The sequence below is a fragment of the Apaloderma vittatum genome, unplaced genomic scaffold (assembly GCF_000703405.1).
Source record: "Apaloderma vittatum isolate BGI_N311 unplaced genomic scaffold, ASM70340v1 scaffold9896, whole genome shotgun sequence".
In the NCBI taxonomy this organism is placed as follows: domain Eukaryota; kingdom Metazoa; phylum Chordata; class Aves; order Trogoniformes; family Trogonidae; genus Apaloderma; species Apaloderma vittatum.
In genome coordinates this window covers 7,169-27,826 of record NW_009721243.1, presented here as the reverse complement: position 1 = coordinate 27,826, position 20,658 = coordinate 7,169, and the positions used below count along the sequence as shown (strand labels likewise).

Here is a 20,658-nt window from a genome sequence, read left to right as displayed (position 1 = left end):
TTTTAAGCAAAAATGACAATGTCTTCCTGAGTTAAAATTAATCCTTTAATGATGAATTTCAAAGGTTTAAATACTTTCTATGACCTTGGCTTTAAATAATTATGCCAAGCGGAGCTTTCCTTACATTCAGAAAAGATTCTGAATTGTTGATCACAGCCATTTTAATGGCTTCAGGCTGGCTGATTTCCAACATAATCCGCCGAATGCTGTTTAAAATTACAGACCAAGAACCTGACGCAGGTAAATGAAATGTCACTTGCACAAAGGCTGTTCAAACAGTATGTGCAGATTGTTAATTTGTGCCACTGTACATCACTTTGCGACAAAATGCATGATCTATTGCGTTAACGCACATAAAAGGTGCTTCAACAACTATCTGCTTACATATACACAGTGTCTACCATAAATATTAAGTAGGGTGGTATTTTTAGTTTAGCTGTTGAAATAAAACTCACAAGTTTTAGCTCATATGATTCCTAATGTGGTGAAAGATTGGAATTCAAGTCGTCAGGACAAGGGGACGCTCAGCGAGCCCTGATGCGCAGCCAGTGACCCCGCTGAACAGAATGGGGAGAGAAGCCTTGATGTGTCTGAAACATTAATTTCTACTTTCCAGCCTTTCACAGAGTCCCTGCTCACCCGATGCACAGCAAAAGTAGACCAGCCATTGTTAGCAACTAGACCCAATTTCCTTGCAGTTTTAGCCCGAACTTTTTCCTCCTTAAGAACCTTCCCTCTTTTTAAGGGAGAAAAAACTCGGTTAGACAGAACCGCCCTTTCTACTCTCTCTGTTCCAGCAAAGGAAAAGTGATTAGCCTCTGGCTGGCTGTGTCTCTGAGATCACCCGGATTTGTAAGGTCCCTGCACATCAGCCCGCTTCCACACTCGCCGCGGCTGGGAGGTGCTGCCCAGCACGGCGCTCGGGGAAAAGAGCTGCAGCAGCGACCACTGCTGCTACGTGGGCAAAGGGAAACCTTTCACTACAGAACCCCCAAACCTTCCATACTGGGGGCATCCAATGTCAGATCTATGGCATATGTCTGTCTTTTCAGCTCAAGTGACCCTGAAACACTCTTCCTCAGCAAAACTTTGCTTATCTGACTTTTGGGGTCAGTTTTTGCTATGCCTATCCGAACATCTTACCTTGTCCAAGGCCTTCTCTGTTTCTGCCGCATGTTTCTTTTGCAGGTCTAATGTGATTTTTTCTGCCTCCACTTTCAGCTTTTTCACCACTGCCTCATGGTCTCGGGCTGCCTGCTGCTTCTCCTCTTCCCACTGATGGCTCAGCTCCAGCAGCTGCTGCTTCTGTTGAGCGTTCACCTGAATGAGCTCTTCTCGCAGCTTCTGAATTTGGTTCTGCATATCACAGATAACCTGAAATACAAGAACAAAGTGAAAACCAAAAACCCACAATCCACCACAAACCCAAACCCACTCGATTTTCTCAGGCAGGCTGTTAGCTGGTATAGGAAGCAGACTCGGGATGCTCTATCCTGTTTCTTGGCCTCTCTTATTGCTCTTCCACTTCTTTTCATACGTGCAGATGAATTCAGCTCCCCCCTGCCCGAGGCGTGGATGGAGGAAGATTTACCTTTCTGGAGGGGCTGCCCTTTCTTTTTTTTTTTTTTTCCTGAAGAAATTACCTGCCACCTTCCAAAGAGAAGCGTATCATCAATCATTTATCAGTCACTTCTAGGGACGAGAGACTGTATTTCACCACAACGGGCTAACGTGCAGCAGGGACCCATCAAGGAACCTCCTCCTTTGGGTGGAGGAACCAGAGAGGATGACACAGGCTGATGCACAGAACCCTTAAGTCTCTGCAAACACATATAAATAAGACACATGACCTTCAAAATGCAAGAAGGAGACTTCGGAAACCCTTTCATCTGATCACAGATCATCCTTCCATCCCTCTGCCGCGCAAGGCGGCAGCGCATCAGGCGCAGGGACGAGGGAGCGGCGCGGACAGCGGGAGCCGGCTTGGTGCCTGCCCTCGGCGGGGTATTACATCACTACATACTTTCCTAACTGCAGTTCTTCTGGAGTTTCTTAAATGAAGTACAGGAGCATCACATGTGGGACAGAAAACTTTTGTCTCTACAGCTAATTGTCTCCTATGATGTTGCGAGCACATACACGCTTTCATTCATAAATTTAATTCTGACAATGAGCATTTCCACTAAAGAACTCAGTGTTGGGCCCTTTTTCGTCCCTGCTCCACTAGTAACATTGCAGTTCCCTGGAATTCCTTTCTAGAGGATGTGATAAAACTGAGATGAGAAATTGAAGTTCTACCAAGCAGATGCAGGTGACTCAGCTCAAGCTTATTAAAGGTTGCACAAGAAAATCCAGTGAATAATACTGTATATATTTAAAGATCCCATTTCCTCAGAATGCCAGTTACTGATTCCAGAGCTCCAAAGTGATTTCTCTCACTTCTTTAGAAATTTAGACAATGTTAATATACCGTCTTGCATCCAGCTAAATCATCTATTTTCAGTCTCCAAGAACCACATTACTAGAAATCTTTGAAAAAGAAACATTCATTTCTGACCAAAGTTGGGAAATTAATGACCATAAGATACATTGCCTTGCACATTAATATCCCAAGACAGACTGTTACAAATACCATGATCTGAGAGAGAACACTCAAAGCTGGAAAATTCACCTATTTTTTCAAGCTACTTGAACTCTACGGTGCAAAAAAAGACATGTTGTCCCCCCTCAAACCTTCAGTTGTGTCCTTCAATTATCTCAGCTGTAACATGTACTAAATAATATTAACTATCTCAGAAACGTATCACAGGACCAACTTTTCTTCCATGCTTTCTTAATTACCCATTGGCATTACTCCCTATCATGTCAAAGGTAAAATTCTGCGTGTGTCTGCCTAGAGATGGAATGAGCATGTCGTTATGTACACACAAGTATAACATGCGCCACACGCTCCAGCTCTATCAGCATTATCTCAAATATGTGTTTCATATAGTATAATCTGCACTGGATCCTTTCCTTCCTTCCCTGATCTTTTCCTCCATATGGTTAATTTTTTATTAAATCTGCACACAGATTAAAAACATAAAGTGCATTTCAGTATATAATTATGATCTACAATATACTTTAATAATTCTTCTGGAAAATAGTTTCATCTCAAGATCATAAAAAATGTAATAGCCTAACTGGGTTTTACTCAAGCAAAGAAATGCTAGGTCAGTGAAGATAATGGTTACAATTTCCCCAGGTTGTTACGATCTGGGTTCAAAACTGACATACGTAGCATTTGTGGTTTTTAATCACTGTTCCAATCCAAGTCCTGCCTGGAATAGTTACAAATATCTTTTAAATTGTAAGAGTTCTGTTTGAGAGCTCATTTCCCCTCCACTACCAGGTTTTTTTTTCCCCTCTCCTTGTATAAGTGAAACTAAGACATCACATTATCACATTGTTCAGAAGTTTTCCCAGAAGTCTGATAAAATATTTAGGATAAAGAGCCAAGGCCAACTTCTTCTAATACAGGGAAAATTCATTCATAAATCATATTACAAGCCAAAAAAGAGAGTGGGTGAATTCCTGACTCAACTGTTAGATGTTTCTGCTTTACTTTGTCATGTATTTAATAATTCTTATAGAAAGCCATTAGAAAATCAAACAGCACAATATAGTGTTTTCTACTGCCACATGGAAAAAGTAGCAGCTTCAAGCCTTCATATTCAGAACTGGGGAGCCACGAGATCGTGGGCTGAATGTTATAGGTAAAGTAAGAGTAATTAATATGCAAAGAAGCATTAATGTTGGACCTAATAGATGGCAAAAGCAGATTTGGTTCTATTAGGCAAGAAGAAAGAATCTGAAGACGGGGCGATGGCAGCGAAACTAATATGATTAAAGGAGTCCTTTTGGAGCAACTTCACTGCTAGTAAGATGATGTTAAGAGACATCTAATCTCTCCAAAGTGACTGGAAAAAGCTTATATTGGGGATCACAGACACAGTTCTTGTCAATTACTTTAAAATAAGTCTAGTTCTCACAGCCAGATTATTTTTTCCCATAAACAAATTCCCTGGCAGAAGCAGCTTACAACCGACCAACTTGCTGCATAAGACAACTTTGTGTGACATGGATATCTTCAAACTGCTAAAGAAAATGAATCCCAAAGTCTCCATCGCTAAGACTCTGCTATTCCACATGCCAGGTTTAATAAACTATTATTAGACTTAGATTTAGGCAAAAATCCGGAAAAAACAAACACAAGATGACATAATTCTCAGTTGTGAAAAAATCCATGCAATATAAAACGTATATATAATATAAAAACAGTCCACCAGAGCAAATTGCTCTTGTACTAAACATAAGGCTTAAATGTAAAAAATAAAGACAGGTCCTTGCTACTTGCTGTCTTTTATGGATCAAAATATTATAGTCTTTGTTTTTCTTGCATAGGTATGAGCAAAAAAAATAAGAGAGAACTGTATCTTTTTTAATGAAGAGTGCCAAAGTTCATAGCAATCACAGGGATGGCCACGCCACAGCAGCATTTTGTAAAATGTCTATTAATCCAGACACAGGAAAACAAATAGGAAAGAAAACACTAGCTTACAGAATATCCCAAATGGAACAAACTCACAAATATGTAAACTGTGTGACAGAATAGAGATTTCAAATGAATTTACGCGGCATACTTGTATGTATGTGTATGCACACGACAATCCCACAGCTGAAGAAACTGCTAGCTGAGATGCTGATTTCTATTTCTGTTTCAAAGGAATAACTCAGAATTCTAACTAAGAATATCTGTGCTGAAATAGTGTCATAAAAAGGGTGGGTCATAAGCCCACAGCAATTTGCCTGTAGTGAAAAAATAGACTTGAAAGGAAAAAAAAAAGAAGGTTGCTCACTCACTTTGGCCTATTTAAAAGGCCAGTAAACGTACCGCATGTTATTTGGAAGGAAAACATGTGCTCTTAATTTTAAAAAGTAAATTGCATAAGAAAATATAAAGTTGGCAAAAGTTTAAATTAAAATCTGTTGCCGATGCCTGAAACTCTGTCACAGTTACATGCAACAGAGATGAGGAATGGACTGAATGAGTACAGTCTAATTAAAAAAAAATACATTCCCTTTATTTTTCAGGACCTCCTACTTCAACCCCATGAAGCACTGACTTGGATCAGTTTCTAAGGGAGAAGCTGGAGCATGACTGCGTCTTCTATACTCACAGTGACGGAAGACATGGCCGGCACTGTCTCAGTGTATTACACACCAAACCACATCCACCCCATCACCACATTCAGCTTCAAATAGTGTTGAGGGCACTTTCAAGTCAGGAAAACAAGGCAACGCAGAGTTAAGAACAAATCCACTCTAAGGTTATTCCCTGAGGCTCAGATCTCAAGTCATTTAGGTGTTGCTTCAGCACTTTTTACAGTAAGTGACTAACATCTCCCAGCAGCTCAAGCTGCAATAACCCCTCATCGCTCTTCATCGCTGAGTGTTCTCAGGCTGCTGAAGTAGTGGCATCACTTCTAAAGAGCACGGCATTGCTCAAGCAGATCATGACAACTCTTCAGAACGAGTTTCAAAAGTTTTCTGCACTGGGCTAACATGGCTTCAGTTGGCAATGACTCTATAGGTCTCAATTTGCAGTGTTTGATTATGCTTGCATGTAATATTTTTTTTTAAAAAGAAACAACAAAACCCCTCAAAAGCTCCGAGCAGTTCCAAGGACTTAGCTCAGACTTAGATAATCACAACGATCCTTTCTAGGATAAAAGCTCAAAATACGAGCCCATACATTCCACCCCTATTTGAACCACCAATACGCAGCTTCTGCCCGCGTGTGCCAATACCTTCTCAGCACTTTCACAACTGGAAGAGCACTAAAATTAGCGCGTGGATTTGAACAGTGCGCGACGCGAAGCCATCAGCTGAACCCTTCTGAAAGGGAGATTTGTTTCTTTGTGTCTTCCTACGCGGGCGAGACATGACAGAGATGGATGAGGTACACGTAACACTTGGTATTGGGGAGTGGATTATTTTTGAAAGGAGATCAGTCCAGTGAAGGGAAAGGAAGTCTGTAGTAAAAATCTCACTTGATGGAGAATTAAAAGGAAAATGAGGAACAAAGCAGAAACACCCAGTGATGTGGTGGTGACAACGAATCCCTTTTTTACCCACTATCAGTGCAATGTCCCAGGAGAGGTGGATGAAGTATCCCACACCAGTCTCACAGCAACTGGTGACATATTCACTGTAAAACACCTCAGGAGGGATTATCTGTTGAAAGTGGGCATCTGAGCTACTCCAGCTTTCTTACTGATAAACAAAGCTTTATAAAGTGTTGAAAAATAGATAATACAAGTTTCTCTACCATCAAAAAAGTAAACTTACATAAAAGAATGCTAAAAACCCAAACAAATATATTTGTTCAGAAAAAAGTAAGGCTGCAAGAACTTGCGTAATGTTCACTTGTGTAATGTTCACTTGTGTTTAAAACGAAATTGGTTTATATTAATGAGTCGTACTACTGCAGGTACAGCAAGTCACAACAATCGCTCTTACACTTGATCTCTCGTTCTGGTTTTAGGAAACCATCCCCATGATTTCTACCTGTAAGAGATAAAAGAGTTCAACAGTACCAAGGGCCAGGCACGGCCCTAATGGCTCTCTGATCTTTGTGTCCACAAAGCATCTGGACTAGCAGGTCCCAGCATACCCGCTTCCCTCCATGCCAGATGAATTCCAACCGGCCAGCTGGCAGCTGTATTTGTGGCTCCTCTGTAGCACGGCAATGACAAAAGGGAGCAGAGCAGTGCTGGAAGAGGAATCTTTTTGTTCAAGCTACAATCTAAACCTGAAGAGGTATCAGATTTAAACCAAAACTTTCAAAGGATTTTGAATTAGGGAGTCATTAAAATTTACTAACTTGAGTTTTTAATGTCATCTTCCAAATAAAGCTTTAGAATTAACTCTATGTCCATTTCAACAAACTACATTAAAAATATTTTCCATACCATGGCAATTTCAATTAAACTATGTTAAGAATTTATTAGCCTTTTTTTTTTCCTTGTGACTGGTAAAACCAGAAACCTTTCAATATTATCAATCCTTAAAAAGATTTGATTTGAAGAGAAAACTACTTCTGCAAATGTCACACACGTTGTCACATGGGTAACGATGTGGCAGAGCACAAATTAACAGGGATAAGTAATAAAGAGCTATTTAGCCTTCACAGCACAATCTATTACACTGTCAAGTTTAAATGCCTTTTGGGTAAGAACAAGCAGGCCCATATATATGGTAATTAAGGGAGCAGCTAAATGAAATGGTGTGAAATGAAGTGAAAACCAACAACAGTTCAATGACCAACAGGTTGGTCTCACCTCCTGAGAGCACCTTGCAAAGGGCATGGGGCCGTGTGAGCTCTTCCAGTAGTTCTTGTTGGGAATCTGGTACTTCCTGGAAACACTGAAATATCAGCAAAGCTAAAACTTGGGTACTCACAGAGATGTAGTTTGTTACATCTTTATGTAGTATTTTCTGCATACTTAAGTGTTCTCACTCTTGAGGGGAAAAAATTCTGTCCAAACCATTGATGCCATTGCACAGCTTAATTAGAAGACGTGGCAGTGATGGGGTGAAGTTATTAATGCATTCATTAATTAATGTTCACAGTTTATAAATCAGGCTGTATAATACTGAGTGTAAGTATTATCTGGTAGGAAAACAAATCAAAGTTGTAGCTACCTGTTACCACAGGCACTCTAAAACCCAAACTGTCACTAACTTTGCTATATATTTCTGAAGGGTGAACAGAAATACGTAAGACACAAGTATCAAAAGGCCAGTAGAAGTTACACTGAAAATATCAGCACCACTCTTGTGTCTACACCTATGTCTACATGCAAGAAAGGGGTAATGAATTCTCAGGATCTGCTGTGACGTGGTATGAAACAAAACACAAATCTTGAGGGTTTTTCTTTTTCCAAAAGGAGTGCACTGCAATAGATCTGGACTGTTGAAGAAGTCTAAATCCCAGTTAATGTAAATCGCACTTAAATTACAAACTACTGGGCTTTAAAAAAAAGGGGGAGGCAGAGAAAGAAAATCAGACATCCATTTGAACAGCACCACAAAGAGCTTAAAATTAACGGAGCTTATTTTGATTTCTTAATTTACATAAGTCCATTTGATTCTAATTTAGTTAACAGCAGCTAGAAAGCAGAACTTCATATAGGTTGGTTATTGTCACTGCTTCCTAATAAAATGATTTTTAGTCAAATGGAAGAACCTCAAGCCTACACATATAACTAAACAAGACAGCACACTGGGGAGTGAAAGGATTACTTACCCAATTGAATTTGAGATAAATGTAAATAAATTTTCAGTTTAGTAGCTCTAAGACCTGGAAAAGACTTGGCTTTCTTGCCTGGAAGACAGATCCAGAACAGTTTCTTACTACCTGATTTAACGTATTTGCTTTGAAATAAATTAGTGAGTCAAAAATTAAAACATTCAGCCTTCTTTCTCCTCTCTTTCATCTGATGAAAGAAATGCTTACATTTGTATTTTTCTTTGTACAGACAAAATGATTTTAACAAGACTACTGAGAGACCTACATGGAAAGGACTAGGCAGAGGCCTCATTTCCTTCGATCTTTCTACTAAGAACTTTAACGGCGACACTCAGCTGGGCACCTAACAATCTATTAATGTAACTTAAATAGGATGGAGATAAAAACCCTCAGCCATAAACACCTGCTTAATGCAGTGATCCCCTAAAATGACTTGACAGCAGAATACAGATAAAATTCAGAGTAGCTAAAAATTGAAAATCTGTATCTAATACCAGGTTTGCTGCATCATACAAACTTTAACAACCTACTCCTAGATGATGATTGATGAAAATTACACCAAACACGTTTAGCCTTCCCTGTTTTCATTTGCAAAAAAATATAAAGCTTTATTTTCTGTATTTCAAAATGAAAAAGGAAAATATTCCTTTTGGATGACTGTTAAAGATATACTCAGTTCTGAAATAACACTGGAACAAAGCTTGTTCTGAAAGGGAGGAGAAGCTACTGATATTTGAGGATATTCTGTGTTCCTGCAATGGAATACAGAAAGGGGGTTCAAAGATCTCTGCAGCAGACTGGGAAGTACTACCCGTCAACCTGATAGGGCATTTCTGTGTCCAGCATCCCCTAAATCAAAGCTTTTAAAAAACATTTGCATTTAAATTTTCCACGTATTAATTTTTTAAGGCATTAGCATTTGCTGAATAACATGTAATTCTGATTTAAATGCAGACATGATGTATTACAGATTTAAGGATTACTACGGACATTCATCTTTATGAGCAAAATTAAATGTATTATAATTCCTAATTTGTCCCCAAAAGAGGTACGGGCTGTATTGTCCAAGAGATATGTCTTTGCCCTGTTGCCTAATGAAAAGACTTCACTGTAAGTAAAAAAGCCAAAACTCTACCCCACCAAAAAAAATAATAAATCCAGAAAAGCATCACACACTTCTGTTTTGGATGCACTTGTTTAAATTGCCGCTCGAAACACATACATCTTTTTTAGTACTCCAGAAGTTGTTACCCCACGAATTCCACAAGGGTTTTACGGTGACTGTAACAGAAATGGCATCGGTTGCAAAACTTGGCAGGACAACCCTAAGACAAGCAGCAGACACGGAGCCAAGGGGCAGGCTGCTCCCGCAGAAGGAATCTCCCATCTCTAATCCTAAAGTTAACACTAACCCCTGCTCAGGCCACCTGCCACGAGCAGCTCCTCTACCGGCACCTGCGGCACTCAAGGAAGACTTGAGGCTCCTGCTGTTGTCCAAGCTCTGCCCTGACTGCTAATCAAAGTGAAAAAGATAGTTTTTTTCAAAACTGCAGCATAATCACAGGAAGCAAAGAACCCAACGCTGATATTCTCTGGGCCAATGACTAAAGATGACTTAAATGCCCTAGCCAGTGTGTACTATTCTGCTCTACTAAAGAACCTAATACACCAGGAAACTCTCTCATTACTGATGTCATGCTGCTATATTGAAGATGACAGTCTTTAACCAAGCATGAAGTCCTCATTCTTGGGCTCATGAATGGCAGTATGTGTGGGCAGAAATCCTGAGACCCAGTAGCTTCAGAAATAAAAACTACATCACAGGTTTAGACTTCAAAGAAATAATGAGCTGCTAACTTTCAAAAAACCCCTCACTTCTGCAAGGTAGTAACAATAGCTGCAACTTTTCTGTTAATCACTGCATTGCGATAATTTCTTATCTGTACATTAGCTGCTTACACAAATAAGATGCAGAATTACAGACGAGCAGCTTTTGACTTCCTCCTTTTTGAGGAAGCAACATATTCTAGTTGACTTTCTTGAATGTCAGTCCTTATAGCAAACAGATAAATTTGTCACTTCCATCTGAGGTGGAAAATCCTAGAGAAGGAGATCTTTACTCCAGCCTAGGTGTTACGCTGGCATCAAAGGCATCAGCTGACAGTGCTCGGTCTGTACCTCGTGCGCACACACGTGCTGACACCGTTTCTAACCTTCCTCCATCCTCAAGTGCTGGTTGCATCATTCCCATCATCTCGAAAGCAGCTCCTCTGAGTTCAGAGAGCTTTTCGAAGCATTACGCTCCACAGATATCAGTTCAGAAAGGCAAGATCAATCATAGGATGATCCGCACAAAATAAACGAAAATTGTGTGCATAACATCTCTTTTCTTGGAATCGAGAGTATTTTTGGCTTGATATCTTCCTCTGGCACCTTTATATTGATTTCTATCCTTTTCAGCCTTCTCAGTTTGTCCTTGAATTCAGTCGATGCCAGTTCCTTTTCTGAATGACAAGTAGGCCATTGCATCCTGGGGCAGGAATTTCTTCAGATTTATTTATGCGACTGTTTTGAACCTACTATAAAATATTAATATACAGTTTAAATGTAAAATCTAAACACATATTGAACATGCAAATTCTATGAAATACCACCAAATAAACCAACACATTACATATATCTATTTATACAGGTCCATGTTTATTTATGCTACCCATCCCCCCAAAAAACCCACCTCTAAATTGCATTAATAGATCAGGAACAATGGATTACTCCCAAACTGAACACGGTGGCAGGGAATAACAGTTTTGGGAAGAGCCTGAAGGAAAAACTGTTGACTGGAGGCAGAGCACCAGATGGAATTCTCTCTTTTCAATACAACATGGAGGCACAGTCTTTTAAGAGGGTATCATTTGCAGACTTTTGAAATCCACTGGTTTTACTTTTCCGGAAAGCGTCACTGTTTTGAAGGATGCTATCTTACTATGTAAAAGTAGGAAAACGTGACTATGTTCCACGTGTTTACTAATGTGAAGCACAAAGATCAGGGAACAATCATACAGATTATTTCTGGAATACCACAAGGGGTTATTTTTGACAAACAGCATCTGATGCATTTGTTGAGGCGGAGATTTGAGTCCTCTCCACGTGCATGGCTAATTGCCACATTAATGAAGGCTATTGCTATAAAGGAATAGCAAGGCTGTCTCTGCTAAGCCTCCTTGAAACTCAGGCAGAGAAAAACAAACATTGCCTTCCATATTAGAAGCCATCACTGATTAATGCTGTGGATTTTCTCTCAGACTCTGATGCGAAAGATGCCAAAGAAATGTTATCCCAAGGGTCTGTCCACACAGCTTTAGGAATGATCGCAATCTACTACGTGTCCAACACAACACTCAGGTAGAGCAGGTAAGAAATTAATTGGTACCTTCCCCCTCCCATCCCCGAATTTCAGATGCTGAAACTGTTTTTCCCTTTATTGAACTAGCTCGGCCTAGACTAGCTTGTCCCGCAGTGACATGTATATTGAATACAAATCAGACAGCATAGCTTTAAATCTGTGTTGCAGCTCTCATTTCCAATTCGAGAACTGTACTATAATCATAAGCTTCTGGTGGATGAAAGGAAATCAGCTCTCTGAATATTAGCTAATGCCACATTTGCAAGTCCTGAAGAGATCTGTGCTGTTTAAAAAAAAAAAAAAAAAAAAAAGATCATTTCTCGTGAACCTATATATATGAATCGCTTTGTACTGCTCGACTGATAGAAGCGATGCCTGTGCTGGGATTAAACTCTTTTCATCATAAAACCTCATCTGGTTCGGAGTCCAAGTCCATCAAACCTTTTCCCTTTAAAGTCCCGCCTTTGATTCTACATCAATTTATTCAAACCGCAGCTGGGTGGCTGAAAACGAAAGGACAGCATCATTTAAACCAACCATGTTCCTAACTTGAAAGAAGGGCTATAATTAAAAAAATGGGCATAAAAGAATGGAAATGGGATAATATTTTTTAATGGTAGTTCAAAGGCCGACAGATGTCAGAGCCTTTGAAGATGTCAGTACACTGAGCAAGAAGTTGCCATTAAATAGTTTGCCTGAGAGGTGAAGCAGCTTTTTAATGACTGCAAAAGCCCTTGCAGACACATCCTTGTGTTTTTAATTTGTCAGAGTTTCTGCAGTATTTTCTGATTAATGACACATGATTATAACTGCATAGCATACATATTTTTATACTGTGTTAAATGAATACTTTATTCCACATTCCTCCAGTGCCAGATAAGAACAGGAAAGCTTTACTACAGAGTCCAAAACTATTCAGTTTGCTCAAATATGTATGGTAGTTCGAGAGGATTGGCCAGATACAGAGCTACTATGTGTTGCTACCTTTTGTTCTTTAATGGTGCTATTACTGCTGCCATCACAACCTGCATGCATTAAGAGAGCACACGACCCAGTAACGTATTGTCCCCTCCTCGTGCCCTAAACAATTAGAGCTTTCATAATTCACTGATGAACAAAGTCGTCCAATCAAAATAACATTCAGAAAAATTCCTCAGTTGATCCTAAACAATACAAACAATGGCTGCCAATGTATTGTAAGCAGAAAATAATTTTTCTCAGAAAAATAAAGCATACTGCTAGGAAACATCATGTTCAGAAGAAAGCCACCAATATTTATAACTGCAGATAAAGTCCCCATCTTGGGCTAAAAAGATGCTCCTGCAACACTGTAATTTCTCTGTTACCATATGCAAATTTCTTTCTGTATTCACCATGAATAGAAAAATATAGTAGTCCAAAACCCAGGGACAGTGTCTTTTGCTCCCAGGAGCGAGCTCTCAGATCAGTGCAGCAGTCTCTTTGAAAGAGCTGAGCAGGGAGAGCACAGGGCAGCACCCCAGCCCTGGGGCAGGACAGGGACAGCCAGCCCTGCTGCCTTGCCCTGTATCCCACCTTAGAGAAGCCACTCACAGGATAATGCAGTCATTACAAGGGAATTCGATTAATGTACTGGCCTTTCTGCCCTTCCAACCAAGACTCAGCTTAATTGGATCATAAGTAGAAATACGATGGACTCGGCTGAAAGTGAACGTACAGAGAGATCGGGGGTACCTTAGCAGAGCTTTATGAAATCAGTCGCTCATCTCCCCAGAATGTTTCCATGATTTCCTAAGGAAGAATATTTGGCTTGTTGCAATCCATATCCATCAGGAACCTCTTTGGGCTAACCATGCTGCCTACTACCACCACGAACCTCCTCGAGGGGAGGGAGGTAACTCTTAGATACTCACTGCTCCTCTAAAATCCCACGCATCTACAACTGGAGATGAAGAAAGCTGTTAGCAACAGATGTTCTGGTATGTGTTCAGAACACTGTATGGTTATCCAACTGGAAAAGCAAGCACCGGAAATCTTGAAAAGGAGAAGTCTATGGCTGCAGAGAGAAGAAATGTAATTCTGAAATTTAAATCTTCCCAAGGTATTTACTGAATGGAAACAGAGACTTGCTAGGAAAAAATACGACTATGTCAGGATTGCACTATAATGAACATGTAGGAGTTGACTACTTTCAGCACAAGCAATTGTAAATTCGATTTCCAACAAACCTGCAGCCTTTCTTCTCAGGTTATTCTAAAGCCACCTTTAAAGACAATTCAATTTAAAAATCAAAACAAAGCCTAATCTACTATGCACCACTAGAACACCTGACTTCGGCATGAACCTCATAAAGATTTGAAACCTCCATCTGCAAACGTTACACACTTGTGCCACTTTTCCTAGAAAAGCCAGGAAGCTGCTCAGCGGGACGGAGTGGAAGTGGCCACAGGGACTACCCGCTACAGCCTGGGTGTCCTCCAGAGAACTGAGATGAAGAGGTCACTCTCCTCTGCCTCCGGCATCTCGGGAGCTTGGCAGATCCTGGTTACACGGAGCTCAGCAGAAGCGTCGGGCCAGGGGCACGTTCTGGATGGAATAAAGCAAGGGAGCGAGCTCTGCTTGTCTACTTCCCTCCAAAGGCTGCTCATGTTGCTGCTGTACAGAGATGTGACACTTTCTGTTCATATACAGTTATTATTTTATCGCTATGGTAAAAAAAGGAAAATAAAATGGTGAATTTTAAGCAGCTATAATATAGCCAAAATAAAACTTCAGAGAATAAAGACAAGGCCTTTCTGTAAGCTATGTGGCTTTCTACTAAATTTCAATTCGATTTTAGCCATAAAAGAAGTATCAAACTTAGGAAAAAACCTCACAATATTCTTCTGAAATGGGAAATATCAGACACCCTGAAAATAGTGTTTTGCTACAGAAACCCACACAAGCATGCAAAGTTGAGCCATTCAGATTCTATCCATTAGAGGGCAATAATACATACACACACATACACATACAAACACACACTCTCACACCTCCAACTGACTTTAGCAGGAAAACTAGAATCTTCTCTCTAATATTACCAACAGTACATTGACAGCTTGTGTCCTGTTCCCTTCTCTCCCCTTCCACTTCCCAACAACAGTATCCAACAGATCAAAGGTTACAGTAGCCACTTAGTCTCTAAATTTGCTTTCCTACACAAAAATCAATCCAACACTTAGTTTTAGAAGGCTTCCAGTTAGTCGTTATTAAACGTCGCTTGAGTAGATTGAACAGCCAGCATTTAGGCAAGCATGGAAATCGTTATTAGGGTTCCCAAACGTCGAACGGACAAAAGTGAGCTCGTCTCTCACCTAAAGTCAGACACTTTTCTAGTCACATAAGAAATCTTTGGTAACAGCAGCAACTGCAGACACGGCAAGTATCCCACATACTTTAGGTGTCTCTTAATGCTACAGCCAAGTCACGGGAAGGCATTTTCACTGCGCCATCAGCAGACCCGCTCGAGGGAAGCAGCTCATGTCTTCCTTGCTTCTCTTGCTTCCTTGCTCAAACCACGTCAGCCTACTGAGAAACCTCATCACAGAATCACAGAATCATTCAGGTTGGAAAAGTCTTGGGATCATCGTTTATCACAGCTCTTCAACCTTCTGCTTGCTGCTCCTTGTGATATCCTGCGAGCACAGTCATGTCAGGAGCTTGCTGGGACAGGAACTGTCTATTATGTATTTTCAGTAACACAACAGGCTCAGACCCCTGCAAGGATTCCAGCAATACAAGTAATTACCATCAGCCCCTAAACTACTGCTTGTCAACATCGTATTAAGTTACAGAATTGCTGGAGTTTACAGGCAGCTGTAACAGATACGTGATGACTAGAATTCTGACGAGCATCCAGCCTGTGTTGATTCTGGTTGGGTTTGTTGGTTGTGAGGCTTCTTTCTTATTTTTGTCTTTTCTTAAAAAAAAAATATTACTTTGTAATGATCAGTCTGTATTTCATTAGAAACAGTAATTCAGGTAATGATTTCAACTAAAAGCTAACTGTTTCCTTCAATTGTTGAATAAATGTTAATTTTACATTACACTAGAGGTTTAACTGAAGATCTGAATTCAACATCATAGGGCCCAAAATGTAGATGCAGAACATCGCACTGGTCATGCCCACTACCTCAGACAGCACATACGTGCGCTCGATGAGGAGGCATGGCCAACTCAAAAATCCCTCACAACCCAAAATACAAGGAAAACACGCAGTTATTTTCAAATATTCCAGCCTACACTGTGCTTGCAGTGGCTGCCTTACCAAAATCACTTTCCTCGCTATTTCTCTTTTCTCAGTTCATTTTACAGATGCCAATACAGCAGAAAGGGACAGACTACAAAAGAATTCAAACTGTCAGAGACAACTTTAGAAGAATTCTATCACCCGTGCCAAAGACAGAGTTCACTCTTCGTGGGATTTTTAGATCCGTTTTAAGTAAAAACACTGTGTCAGAGTTTTTGTCTTTTTCTTTTTAAACTACAGCAGTGTTGTTTTCATGAACTCTGAAGATCAACTTTAAAACCTGAAAATGGAATATTCACAATCAAGCCAATACTTTAGGGGCCAAAATTAAACTTCTCCTATTTGCAGTATTTCAAGAAGACCTTCATACATATGAATACAAATTACTACGAGATACGTAATTGCAGCTTGAAATATATTGTTTTCACCATTAAACAGAAATCTACAGCATTCCTGACATCAATTTCTGTCACTTTGTCATGATAAACACTCAGGTATTAAGTACCTTCCACATCATGCACCCAGGCATGATTCCAATTAGTGCTGAATAGAAGACAAAATGTCAGCCTAATAAGCTTCAATTTGTGAAGTCTTTGAACATTTGATGATATCATCACTTTGCCAATCATTTCTTGTACTTTGGCTTCTTTTTTTTTTTTTTCCTCACATCACCTACCCTGTCAAAAGAAAGTCTTTCAAATCTAAAGAACCAGAAGACATGAACAACGTCAGTCATTGGTCTGACTGAGCTAAAAGATCCAAAAATGACTCCCCAATACATCAACAGAGAACTATGATGTGCACAATATTTCCTCAAAGCTAATTTGCTGCCAACATGTAGAGTAATTGGGGGAAGAAAGTCTACTTTAAAGCCATACTGTGAAAAATATTTTTTTGCATGAAATCGACACTGAAGACCTTAAATCACTGTCAGAGCCTGTGCCACTCTTTCAAAATGAAGAAACAGTATTTGTTCAGGTAAGATGACAATCATTTCTTCAAAGGTGACTGGACCAAAGAAGAGCTCTGCTGTTCGACTTCACGTTGAAAATATTCCCTGTATTTTAAAATTATTTCCTTTCTAATTTTTTTTTCCTTTTGTTAAGAAACAAAGGTTTCCAAGACCAATTGCAAAAAGGGCATCTAGAGCTCTGTAAGCTTAAAGAGGTGAGGCTAGCACACACCCCAAGCCTACAGCTGAGAACAGGATGCTCTCTCTGGAATTTCTCCAAATGCAGAACCTAAAATCCCTGCTCTTTCCAGGTGTGAGGGAAAACAGAAACACAAAATGGCAGCAGCAAAGACAAAGAGATAATGAATCACGATGGGAAATGTGGAGCAACACAAAAGACAACCTGGACCCTCCAGGGCTGTGCCCGAGGACCAAAGGCAGAGTTAGTTCCAGCTGTGCAAAGGGCAGACAGGCAACGGTCTCCTCTGAGGTGACTCCCTGGAGGAGGCGGTCGCGGCACAGCTGACCGGAGCACGTCACCAGTGACCCACAGGCTCCCCCAACCACGGCCATCACGACTCCTTGCACTGCACCGAGCTGTCCCGTTTCTTTGGTTTGCACAACCCATGGAGCCCTTTGCTGGCACGCACGGGTCGCTCACTGCTTAGCATCAGCAGGAGACACGGCCCAGCCAACACCACACACGGTGCGGCGTGCCGAGAGTCGGCGCTTCGGTAAAGAAGGAGATCGAGCAGCCTGGAAGGGCTGGATCTGGAACTGCCTCCCGGAGGTGACACAGCGGGAGGGAGCTGGGAGCACAAACTCATCGGGAGAAGCCGTGCTGAAAGAGTGCAGAGCACTTGGCTACCCTGCCAGCTGACAGGTTAGCAAATTCTAGCAAATTCCTAACATCTGAGGCAGAGGAGGAGACTTCGGAGAGTTGCTACAGGCACCGGGGTTGGGCCAGTGAGCAAGCAGCTACAGAGATGTTTAACAGTAAAGACTCAGCCTGGTGTCCGTGCCAGTAGACATCTTCAGATCCACAGATAACCCATCATGGGAGTTTGGGGCTTTTTTCCCCCCTCATAGCTCCTGTCTGTGATATAGAAGAAAACCAGAGAAGTCTTCTGGTTTATTCCTGACTAAAGCAATTCACAGAGGAATAAGCAGATCGGGGTTGGGCACCCAGGACGGTGCAGTGTGTCACAAGCATCTCAGCTGCAATTTGTTACTGGTTTTCCACTTGAAGGTTTCTCTACAATACTTTAATGTGGGAACGTGTGGAGCTTTATGGATGGTCTCATATTTCTCAACTGACATATCTTCAGCCAAAGTATGTTCAGCTACAGGAGAGGGCAAGGCTTTTCACTGGCTTTGTCATTTCTTCTTCCCTCATCATAAACCACATAAAAGAAAAATACAAATAATCAGCTCTCCAAAACTGCTATTTATTACCTCATCATGAAACTGTCTACTGGACCCTGCAGTGGTATTGAGTAATATCATTACTTAAACCATAAAGAGGTTGTATTTATTACTCAAAATTGGGAAAAATTAGCATCCATATGGATCTTATTGTTTTAAGACAAGCAAGGCTGCCAAAACAAATGGTGTTAACATTCCAAACTACAGATTGTCATAATTTCTCATCTAGTGTTTCACTCTTTCATTTGGTATCTATAATACCTTTGAATGAGGAACTGAATGGATCATAAAATCTCTCCTATCAGATAAATCATTTAACAGCTAGACTACTGTTCAAAACTTGATTTATTGTGGCAGTGAGTGAATGGAATTAACATCTGCTGACCTAAGGAAGAGATAATAAATTGACTTGGGATAATCTCTCTCTAGAAAAGGGACATGAGAAAAAGCACACTAAAACTTTAACTTCTTAATTTGCAGTACATAGCAACTTAGTAGCTAGTCACAGACAGGATATCCCAACCTCCATCTCTGGAAAAATCATAGAGTAAAACTCCATGAAATTGATTTCCAGGCACATGAGGAATAAAAGGGTCACTGGGACCAGCTAACATGGGTACACCAACAGCAAATCATGTTTGACCAAATGGATTCTCTCCTAAAGACCAACTCTGTGGAAAGGGGAGAAATGTTGATGTCTTCTGTCTTGACTTTAGCAAGGCTTTTGATGCAGACTTTTATAGCATCTGCCCAGTCAAACTGAAGAGACATAGAACAGACAGGGGTGCTACAATGGGAGTGGAGAACTCACTGGACCACTGGGTTTGAAGCGTTGGAGTTAACAGGCAACCAGCTACAAGTGGCATTTCTCAAAGTTCTCATGGGGCTGACACAGCATTTCCACCAATGACTTGGATGATAGAGCACAACGAAGCCTGTGCAATACTGTGCACGGTATCTCTTGGGGGGAAAGGTGGTCTGCAGGTTGGAGAGCAGGGTTGAGATTCACACTGACTCCAAACTCTGCAAGCTGGAGGAATGGGCCACTAGGACCACCAAGAAGTTCACCGAATTGCTTTATTCAGCCTGGAGAATAGAAGATTAAGGAGGAATCTAATTGCTGTCCTCAACTGAGTGAATTGAAGTGAAGACAGTGAACTGTGAAGATGGAGATAGACTCTTCTTGAGCGTGGCAGTGAAAGGATAAGAAGCTACAGGTCCATATTGTAATAATAGATATTCCAACCACATATAAAGGAAAAGAAGTTTCACAATGGATTAGTAAAGCACTGGACTAGGTTGCTCAGGGAGGTTGTGAAATTTCCATCATTGCAGATTTTCAAAACTCAGTTGGACTTGGCCCTGAGCAACATGATGTAATTTTGAAGTTAGACCTGCTTTGAGCAGGAGGTTGGACACGATGACCTCCAGAGGTCCTTCCAACCCAGATTACTCTATGATGCTGTGAAAAAACTTCAGTATGAATCCCGATCTCCCATCAGAAGATGTCCCTTCAGCCATTCAGTGGAATGTTTGAAGTAGATATCACTGCTGTTTTCCAAATTACTGTGCTTGTTCTAGGGACTAAGAGAAGTCACCTTCCTTCTATTCAACAACTCTCCCAAGCAAATTACAAGATAACACCGAAAAACAATTCTCAAAAAACCTAAAAAACATTAATAAAAAATGTTGTCAGTAAGCATCCTACTGTCTGTAGAGCAGTCACTTACTAAACAGGTTTAGTTGTAATATTTGGAATAATCCAATATCAGAGAAACTACATTCAAAAAAGAAGATTTAGACTCTTATATCTGCAAGTAATATTGATATGGCTTTGCCATATACTGAACTTTACATAGAGAGCGCATACTCCTTTCATTTCAAGATCAAGCATTTATATTGTAAATTGACCTTTTCTGCAGAGTAACACAGTATTTTTGTCTCTATGCTTATAATTTATGTTACACCATCTCAAATGCTGCAGTTATTACCACCTGTTTTGCGTTGAATTTATTTGATCATTTACGACTTCAGGATTCCTTTACATAATTTTAAATTTAAAAATAATTTCACGCCATGTATAGCTTATTGTCTATTAGTGTTAATCATCCATGTAACCTTCACACACAAACCTTATATTGCAAAGCCACACCTAGTGTATATGTTAAAACCTGGCATAAAGATCTTTTACTCTGCTGATGAGCAAGACTGATCTCATTTTTACTCTGAGAATATATCTATTAACATCTACCCAGGAA

The 20,658-nt window shown here is 40.4% G+C and overlaps 1 protein-coding gene across 1 annotated transcript in view; it reads right to left on the bottom strand.

The window, feature by feature from the left end:
* LOC104275370 (centrosomal protein of 112 kDa-like) overlaps nucleotides 1-20,658 on the bottom strand; it is a gene marked incomplete at its 5' end in the record, with an annotated part of 109,898 nt that overhangs the window by 82,537 nt on the left and 6,703 nt on the right. The window contains one exon of the mRNA XM_009871301.1: nucleotides 1,321-1,374. Within this exon, the coding sequence (XP_009869603.1) occupies nucleotides 1,321-1,374 (54 nt within the window). The remainder of the gene's footprint in view (nucleotides 1-1,320; nucleotides 1,375-20,658) is intronic.